General features: G+C 26.3%; 1 protein-coding gene and 1 pseudogene across 1 annotated transcript; one reads left to right on the top strand and one right to left on the bottom strand.

Moving 5' to 3' along the window:
* Positions 1-5,936: 5,936 nt before the first annotated feature.
* LOC105626853 lies at positions 5,937-7,051 on the top strand (annotated as a pseudogene).
* A 108-nt stretch (positions 7,052-7,159) lies between these two features.
* Positions 7,160-9,007, bottom strand: LOC105626759 (lymphokine-activated killer T-cell-originated protein kinase). The gene is made up of 5 exons (XM_012208055.1): positions 8,896-9,007; positions 8,183-8,416; positions 7,813-8,109; positions 7,420-7,614; positions 7,160-7,320 (listed from the first exon to the last, which is right to left on the bottom strand). The coding sequence occupies exons 1-5, from the start codon at positions 9,005-9,007 to the stop codon at positions 7,160-7,162; spliced, it is 999 nt and encodes a 332-aa protein (XP_012063445.1).
* Between the last annotated feature and the right edge of the window lie 2,065 nt (positions 9,008-11,072).

Raw genomic sequence — 11,072 nt, 5'->3', positions numbered from 1 at the left:
AGTATTAATTTTTTTATTTTTTTAAGTTTATTTATTTTTTAGTTATTTTTTTATTTTTTTAAGTAATTATTTAATTTTTTTTGTTATAATATATATATATATATATATATATATATAAATTTAGTAGATACAATTGTATATTGTTGTCGCATCTATCATATCACCAAAAGAATTTATATTTTGTTATTAAATAATGAATATCCAATGAATATCCATTGGCTTGATTTTTAATAAAGTGAAGGATTATTACAAAATTTGATGAGTTCTAAATTCAATCTAAAGATATAAATAATAATGAAAAGAGAATCATAACTTTTCCTTTTAAATTTTGATTTTGATTTTCCTTTTAAATCATTAAAAATGTTTTAGAAGTTGTATCTTCAGCTATCGATAAAAATGAATTTTTGATTGGATACAGAATATTGAATAAACTTAATGCTTTTATAAAAAAAAAGACATGAAGATAGCGATCAATAAAATGTAATAATAATGTAGTTTATAAAATTGTTTGTAATGATTGTGACATGTTGGTTAGACTAATTAAGACCATTACACACAAAAGCCTGATTTTTTCATTATCTGGTTAACTTATGGTTAAGCTTAATCTGATGTTTTATCCAATAGGCTTCATCCATGATATCATCATAGTTAAATTCCATTGGATAAAATATCAGATTACAATCTAGTACAAGTTAACGAAGTATAAGTTAACGAAATAATGAAAAACCGAATTAAAACGATATAAGTTGCATAATCACAGCATAAAGCCGCTGGACCAATAAGCATCCGATATAAAAACACTATATTGATTTAGATGCTCATTGGTCCATATGTTGCGGTTATGCAGCTGTCATTTTATGTGTGATTCTAAGAGATAGTTAAAAACACGTGTCTCTGAACATAAAAGAAACTTAAATTAACATATTTCAAAAGACTCAATTGTTACAAATCATATGCTTGAATCATTGAAAATGATCGATTGGAATGTGAAAATATTGGATTACTAAATAAAATTATAATAAAAGAAAATTATTAATAAAAGATTAATATCGGAAATGATTCAAAGCTCAAAAAAACAGGATTAACTCAAACGAAGAAGGACTATAATTAGATAAGACATATTTCCACATACTTGATAATAATGCATATTTGTTTATATTTGTTGAAATTAATTCGTTTGGCCTTTATTATTCGTCAGAGTCAAAGCATGATGGAAGTAATACTTGCACCATGAGTCAAAGGTTATCTGTCATTTCGTTCTCGACCATTGACATTATATTATGATAGAATTGAAAATTTTATTTTATTCCATCATTATATACTGTTTCCCGTCATTTTTATTTATTACAAGAAGTGGAAATTATACAGTAATTATAGTCTTCGTCATTTCGTCATATCGTTTTATTTATATTTTAATTTTATTATATCGTTTTAATTATAGTCTATCATATTTTAATTTTATTATATCGTTTTAATTATAGTCTATCATTTTATTAAATTGTAAATTTACTCTATTTTTAGATTATGCAATCAGTTCCTCTAATTGCATTGTTTAATCTTTTTGTGATACCTCATTAGATTTCTCATTAAATATTTATGCATAACAGGAAATTATAATGGGAGAGTAATCAGTGTGTAGATTTTATAATAAATGAGGATATCACGAGAGAGTCACATAAATGTTAACTGAAATATGCATTATAGATTATACATCACAATATCGTGAACGTTTTTTATAGAATATTTTCTATATTCTGTATCTATTATTATGACAATTAAAGTAAATAATGAAGATCAAATGAGAACGCAATTAATAAAAATCATAATCATAATTATTTACATGTAATGAAAATTATTTAATCGGTCATATTCTCTGTAATTTTCGTTCTTTGGAATAAAGAAAATTACTGAACATTATATTTTCAAAATTGTAGAAAATAAAAGTAGCTTAGTAAAGATTTTAATTTAAACATAATAAAAAAAATTGCAAAAGTAAAAATGTTTGAAAAATGAATTTTTTAGTTAAAAATCACAATTTTTCAATTTTTAATTATTTTTTATAAAAAATGTATGACTCTAGATATGATACTTTCTGAAAAAATAGTGCAACGATTCGCTTTCTCTTCAAAAAAGATACTCTGAAAATTAAAAAAAAGTAATCGTTAAGAAAAAAAAATGTGAAATTATTGTATAAAATATAAAAGATTCATTATTATATTATAACTAAAATATACTAATTAGTAGGGTTGGCAAATAATGCATTATTTGTAATGTTGTTACAAGTTATTTTTTTCAGTAACGAATGGGTAACGACGTTACATTTTTTTCTGAATAACGTTCATGGTAACGCAATTATATTTTTGAGGTAACGATTTCACTAGTTTTTTATCATTACTTTATTTCTAACTAAAAGTAAAAGTTTATTTAGTCGTAATGTAGCCCTAAAAAATAGAGATGAAACATTAACGGTCCGATTGGCTGTCTAAATCATGCGATCATGACGCCTTTTTTTCATTGTATTCACAGTTTACACGTATAGATTAAATCAGATATAATCTTTATAGTATATTTCATTTCTTAAAATAAAATTTTTTCTATATCATATTTCACAAATTAAATATATAATTAAATTATATATATATAATGTAGATTACAAACAATATTATTTTTTTATTATAATATAATTTTATCTTAGAGAGTATTTACGATGAGTCATTCTTTTCTTTTCTTCGAAATATTTGGCTAAATAATTCTTTTCTAGCCTTTCCTTCTTTATAAATATACAACTTCGTAAATGTTTTTTGAAGATGTTAAAATATATATAAGAATCTATTCATAAAATTCATTAATAAAATTTTGTATATTTACAAAAATTATAGAAATTAACCCACACACAAACGATCCATCACAGTAAAAAAAAATTGTATATGTATTAAGAGTTAAATGTATGATTTAAAGATATCTTATTAAAAGTAATACGAAAAATAAATTTATTTAAGTATAAAAATTACAAAAAACGTAATATACATATATTATGTGATTTGATAGCATCTATTTCATTCATGCACAATATTTATTATAAGCATATATTTTTTTAGCTCTATTCCATTAATAAAAAATAGAATTTTGACATCTTTTTTATATTTACCAAAAATCTACATATAACACTCTATTAGTAGAAAAAAAATAACGAAAAAGTAACGATTCGTATATTGAGACAATAACAGTAACGAGTTACTTTTGCAAATCGATAACGAGTAACAGAAACAAGTTATTTTTTTAGAAAAAAGAATGAAAACGGTAACGAGTTATTTTTATAAGATAATGTTGCTAATCCTGCTAATTAGAAACAGGCTTTTAAAATTATTTTAAGTTTAATTTGATTTCGTATAATTACGAGCGATTAAAATTTTAGATATATTTTATATAATGAAAAAATCGTAATATAATAATGTACAGTATAAAATGACAAACGACAAGGTTTTTCTCAATCTTCTAGCAAAGCATTGATAGCACAAATTATTAGAAAATGTTAAAAAATTTTATTACATTCGCAGTCTACAACATATTTATATTTTCTAAAATTTATTATTGCTGATAAACAAAATAAATTACAAATTTTACAGCGACATATGAGCGCGAGCCTGGCATGCAGACACGAACTTGTCAATGCCAAAGATAAGGTTCTAGTAGAAATCAAAATATTTTTACAATTTTATTTTATAGGCATATAACTAATGTAAATGTACTTTAACATAATATATGAATTGGCAGAATAAACGTAAGTATAAAATTGTAATATAATTAATTTAATTAAATATAATTAAATAACAATATAATTATAATAGCAATATAATTAAATAACAATGTGTGAATACATGTACGAACAAAGTATGAAGTAGAAATGTCCCATATTTAATTAAAATACAGATCTAAATAAATAAAAAAATATTAATAAATAAAATGTATTACTAATAAAATTACTAATAAAATATTATTAATAAAAAGTAAAAAAGAGAACGTGCGATAATTATATCGCCACATTATATATCAACTGCAATATCTATTTATAATAAATTATTAAATATCGCGTTCAAAGAATTCACGAGAGAATATATACGCGACACATACGGAAAATCGGAAACTGGCTTCAGATGGAGCTCAGCTTATTGACAGAAAAAAAAGGACAACACTAAAACAATCATGAGACAAACACGAGACAGGTCGATAAATGCAAACAGAGGAATTTAAGTATCATATTCTTGATACCTTTTGAAACGTTATTTATTTGACTTGTAAGGGTGAAATCACATTACGGAATAGAGAATGCGTCATTGCAACAATCACTCAGCGTTATTCTGCATTTGATGTTGCGGAATAGCGAGTGTATCATTGTTCTTATAATAAACCGTCATATTTTGAAAGGTTAAAATAATATGACGGAATTGCGTAATATCGAGATGAATGAAGCAAAATGACAAAATTTGAGTACATAAATATAGGTACCAAGATAAAAAAAAACAATGATGCATTACATGCGATTTCAGCACGTACTTTTTTCCACACTTGCCATCATGCCAGTTTTGTGTGCTATGTTCACACGATGCAGAAAAATGATAGTAAATGCGTTAAAGTAGTTCAAAAAATTGTTATGAGATTGTAAATATTAAAACATTAAATACAACAGTAATAATTGTTTTTACAATTTGAAAAATTATATTTTATTTTAAAAAGCAAATTATTAACATGAAGTTAGTAATTTTTAAATTATATTCATGCTGGATACATCATGTGAACATAGCACATAAAATTTGCGTGATGGAAAAGTGCGGAATAGCGCTGATTGGTTGCTTCAATGACGCATTCTGTATTCCGCAGTTCTATACGGACCGTGTGATTTCACCCTAAAGCCTGATTGCACCAACGTTACTTTAATTTTAAGCGAGGCTTAAAATCATTGGAAGGATTACATGGTGGTGCAGTTCGGTTAAACCACGCCTACTTTTGCTCCACACCGTCTATTGTGAAGGGACTATCAATTGTGAAATGCGAAATATGGAACGGTATTCATTTCCATTCGTATTTTAAAACCGTCTTAAATAATGTCTTAAATGCTAATACAGTCCTCGGATTAACTTATGACATTTTAAGATACCGTACTTAAGACAGTCTTAAATGTAAAAATCGACTATGAATATTGATCTTCGCGTTATGAAGTTGATATCGAATCTTTCTCTGTGCAAGGAAAAGGAGGATATCTCGTCATTTATCATTGTTTTTTAAATAAGAAAACATTTTCGTTATCAATTATCAATATTATAGTGGAATCTAAAAATATAAAATTTCGGAAAAAAGATTAATTGGAAAGCATTAATTGATATTTTATCGTATTTTCAAGTTTTCATATTTTTCATAAGATTATTATTATTTTTTTTATAACAAATATCTTAATGAAAAATATTATCTAATATAATCTAATTAATATTTTGTAATGCAATATTACTTGAATTTTATCTAATTTGGAATTAATTTCTAAATCATTGAGGCATAATACTGACAGTGATTGGCTGTGTTCAGCAGATTTTAATTTTGGAAATGTATTACAATTACTATGATAGATTCATATTTGTCCATATTAATTACTAAGCAAATAATTTTAATATTGATATACGTAATTATAATAATAAAATAATTATATAATTGTTATTATATAATTAATAATTAGAATAAGAAATTGTCTAATACACATAAAATTTTCTATAATTAAATATGTTTATCAATGAAAATTAACAAATTTATGTCTATGTAAAATTCTGGTCTCTTGTTTATTTTATTTAAATTTACTGCTAAATTTATCCATGCAATATATTTGATTTAGATGTGTATTAATATATTTGTTCTTATTTATTAGTTCCACTTATGCATCCTTTGTAAATATGAGAAAAGATATCATTGCCATTGACAATTTGACTGTAACATAAGATGAACCTCTATACCATGTATACACAAGAATTAGAACGTTGCAATATACAACTATGCTGCAAATGTTTTCTGATATTATGGACGATTACAATACCTTGTTTCTGAAATATCATGATAAGTGCCTTTTATTCTTACGCCAATGTTCACTTCATATGTATTTACAAGAAATCAAGATACATATATCTTCTCATAATATTTATATTTATAAATCCTTAATATATTTATAAATCCTTAATATATTTATAAATCCTTAATATTATATTGTTATAATTATTAAATTTAAATTATAAGAAAAAATTCTTTATAATATAATGCATACATATTATACATACATTATTCATTAATTAAACTATTTGTTGAATAGTAAGGCGAGTTATTAGAGCAGAATTGGATTATATGCTCGATGTTCAAGAAACTAGCTTATTTATTGATAATATAAATATGAATTTACCATTACAATAGTATTTATTAGAAATTTTTTTATTCATATCAAATATCTGATTAATTATATGCAGATTTTAGAAGATAGTAAGATAGCTAGACAACAATTATGAGATATAATAAGTAGACATAATAATGTTCTAAAAAATTGGAAAAATTTCTAACAGAAATCGGAGATATGTTTGCAGAAATAGCATTTCTAGTCAAAAAACAGGGAGTTGTTGGTAACAAAATTATATCTTATGAATTATGTAGCATTACTAAATGTTGAACTTAGAAAATATTTATACATATATACATTTAGAATCTTTTTCTAGGGTGAACAAATTAATAATGTAGAATAGTTTGCTAATAAAACCACGGATAACATCGACGGTGGCCATATTTAACTCAAAGTCAGAACAGAGAAGTCACAGATATAGAAAGGTATTATAAACACTTGAATGCTTAGTTATTTTTGATAGGATGATATTATAATAAGTATAATAAGTATAATAAGTATATCATCTTATACAGCAAAATCAAGATTATCATAAGTATAATAGTAATAATATGTCTTAATAATATAATAGTAATAATATCTTTTATTTATTATCGCGTCATTTTAGAAACTATTTCAGAAATATAATTTTATAAGATACCTTCTGAACATAGTTTATTTTAAAATACTTTAATGTCGATGATTATATATATATATATAAAATAAATATATGTGATGAATTTACATAATTATAACTTACAATTTTTTTTTCTTAATATCTGCGTATTTTTTATAGTAGTTTACTAGTGCTTTTGCGCTGGGTCTCAATTTGTAATTTGTGGTACATATAAAAAATACTTCCAATATGTTATTATAATCTTCACTGAAGTCAATAGCAGGTAGAGCTGGACGTGTACCTATATATAAAATAAGATTTTTATTTTATTAATTTAATTTCTATTAATTTACCTCAAATAACATTATAATTAACAGGCACATTTCAAATTGCTACTTACCATATTTATTTTCATCTATACTAATATCAGATTCATCAAGCTGATTATTTCTCGTATCTTCAGACGTAGTACAATTATCAAAAGATTCATTTTCGTTAAAATCTTCTTCACAGTGAGGTGTCGATAAAGCTATCATTTCCCAAAGGACAAGACCATATGTCCAAATGTCAGCAGCACTCGTCACTGGTCCATTTTCTGCAAGAAAAATTTAACAATTTTTTAAAAAATCAGTCGCGAATATCATAAATCAAACATAAAAATAAAATTTCTGAAGCAATGGTTTAAAAAATTATGAATTATAAACTTGATATATCACAATTTCAAAATTAAATTACAAATTTATGTAAATGTAAATTAAAAAATTATAACACATAATTAAACAAGCAAACATACCTGATATAATCTCAGGAGGATTCCAACATGTTGTCCCAATATAAGAAAAATCACCTTTTGACGTGTCTATTTCTAAAGATTTTGTCAAGGGTAATGAATTTCCAAAGTCACATAATTTAATTGTGTTGAAATCATTGGACACCAAAATGTTCCAACTTTTTATATCTCCATGTAATATGTATGCAGTGTGATGTAGATACTCAAGACCTTTTGCAATTTCAAAACCGACTTTTAAAATGTTCTTGGCTGGAAAAGGTTCGTTCTCAAAGATCTCCCGTCTCTCCTCAATTTTGTCACCTGATTTGCCATGTTAATATTAATATAAACACATAAACTTTAAAATGTTCAAATTAGTTAGCTCTATAAATACCAAGTGACATATCCAGTACTTCCATAGCTAAGCAAGACTTTCCATCTTCTCCTTTAGTGAATGCTCTGAAACCAATGATGTTGGGATGATTCAATTGTCGGAGGACATCAGCTTCTAATCGGAGATTTTTATTATTTCTCTCGTTGCTTTTTTCTTTCAGCCATTTCTTTACAGCCCATGGGGAGAGTTCAGAGCCTACTTTAGATGATCTTTCAAACATGTACACTGCAACTCCTGATAGAAGGCATGGAAATAAAATAGCTTAATAGATAAAATAAATAAAATTGCAATTATAGTAATACAATAAAGCATTAAAAATTATTATATGATTCATCATTCTTAATCTAATCTTTTTTTCTGTATATAAATCATAAAGAATAATAAGATAATCTATTTTAACAAAGTAATACAAGTTTTAAATAATAAGTTAATCACATACTAATCCTAGTTAAATTAATCGTAACTTGGTCCAAGTCATTCTAAATATTTTTTATTCTTTTTATCATTTGAATGATAAATAGAAAAGTAAATATAATTATATACAATAATCAGATATTTTTTTAATCTAAAGCAAGAAATTTTATTAAGCAGAGAGAAGAAAGGAATTTATAGATATAAATACAACAGCTATATATTTTCAAAAAACAATATAATTATTTGTATTTCTATTCAAAATTATTTGCTTAAATAAGGAAGATAAATTCTTTACATACCGGTGCCATAGCCTATTTTTTGCAGCAAAGGTGAAGCTGGTATTTTTATGGGAGTATTTAATTCGGCTTTGTTTATTATCCTCATTCTCGGCGGTGTACTAAACTCAGCCATAGTCGAAAATTACGAATAAAATTGAGAGAACGGCAGAAACGAAATGAATCACAAAACAGACGCTTAGAAAATCGTTGGCTTTCAAACAATTTGAATCTTGTCGAAACTGCGCAAGCCCTATGATGCAGCCAATGGCTACGTTTACATCGTGCTTAGAGCTGCCGCATATAAAATTTCTGTAATGGCTCTTGTGCACTGGATGCCGCGAGGCAAAATGAGACGCAGTAACCAATGAACACATTAAGAGCTGGAAATAAAATAGCATGGAAATAAAATAGCTTAATAGATAAAATAAATAAAATTGCAATTATAGTAATACAATAAAGCATTAAAAATTATTATATGATTCATCATTTTTAATCTAATCTTTTTTTCTGTATATAAATCATAAAGAATAATAAGATAATCTATTTTAACAAAGTAATACAAGTTTTAAATAATAAGTTAATCACATACTAATCCTAGTTAAATTAATCGTAACTTGGTCCAAGTCATTCTAAATATTTTTTATTCTTTTTATCATTTGAAACTGTAAACTTATTGGCAAACGTTTCCGTGTCCAGTGTACAGAAGCCATAACAATAATCTTAAAATATGAACGTAAATCGATGAGCCAATCAGGATACTTTAGATCTACTGGAAAAATAATGGAAATAAACTTATCTATAACCTTGCAATAAGATGAATCGGTTGAAACTCGCTTTATGGATAAGTTTACTATTGGGTTGTCTAGAAAGTTCGTGCCAACTATCTATATAATTTAATAAATGTATACTAAAATTTAAAATTTCTTTGTTTCAATTTTCCTTCAATATCGGCACGAATCTTCCGGAGAATCCAATACTATTTCTGTTTCCGTTATGGCTTCTGCACACTGGTCGCGCTTGCTGCGCGACAAAATGTGACGCAGTAGCCAATATGCTTACAGCTGTAATGTGTTCATTGATTACTACGTCTTTGCCACGTGGCAAGCATTTCCGCGTCCATAATAGTAACTAATGGCTCCTGCACACTGAACGCAGAAACGCTTGCCGCGTGACAAAATAAGACGGGGTAACCAATGAACATGTTAAGAGCTGTAATCTTATTGGCTACCGCATCACATGTTGCCGCACGGTGAACTAGGTAACTAGGAAATCGCGTACTATTTCATTTGTACGTTTTTGTCATACAACAAATTTTTCAGTTATGTTGATTGACTATAAAGAGCTCCGAAGACCTCTCTCTGTTCTGCACACATTTGTCATACGACAAAAACGCATAAATGAAATAGTACTCTATCACGTATCGCCTATTTTTTTCGTTGATATTAGCGAAATATTAGCGAAAGAAATAGACGGTACGCGGTTTCCTAATTGTCTAGTTAATTACTATTAAGTTTAGTTAAGGTGCAGCCACAATAGAAGGAATAAAGAATTAGGAATAAGGAATAACGATCATTAACGATTCCAATCTATCAGAAACCGTGCATTCCAGTCCGATATCTGATAAGTTGAAATCTTTATTCCTTATTCCTAATTCCTTATTCTTTCTATTGTAACTGCACTCTTATTGTACTGCGTACCGCGCTCCATGTAATCACAGTAGAACTAGTACTAACCAGACACTCAGCAAAAAAATGCGTGTTCGTGCAGGTATGACTGCGCAGCTTTTGTTTTGAGTCGGATCCAATAAAATGTAAGATGACAAGAACGTATATTACACAGATTCCGTGTGAGCAGATATCTGTGGTAAAAGAAGACAATTTAAGAGCTGCGCCGTAAATATTTCTAAAAAATAGATAAAAGAAAGAAAAGTTATGTTACGTGCAGTAGTAAACAATGCAGTAATAATAGTAAAAATTCACAATGCACTTTTTTTCGTCATCCCAAAGATAGCGTAAGGTAAGTTTTTATAATTTACAAAAAGTAAGTAATTTATGCTAGGTTAACTTAAACAAAAAATCTTAACTTAAACATCAAATGTAATTTTTTGAAAAAAGATAATATTTTTACATTGAAACTACGTTTACACGGCATTCTTAATTATGTTTTTTAGAGCAAAGCAATAGACTCGCATGGGGACA

This window comes from Atta cephalotes (genome assembly GCF_000143395.1).
Source record: "Atta cephalotes unplaced genomic scaffold scaffold00006, whole genome shotgun sequence".
NCBI classification, from domain to species: Eukaryota; Metazoa; Arthropoda; class Insecta; order Hymenoptera; family Formicidae; genus Atta; species Atta cephalotes.
Note: the sequence above shows the minus strand (reverse complement) of the source record. Positions and strands in the feature narration are given on the sequence as shown.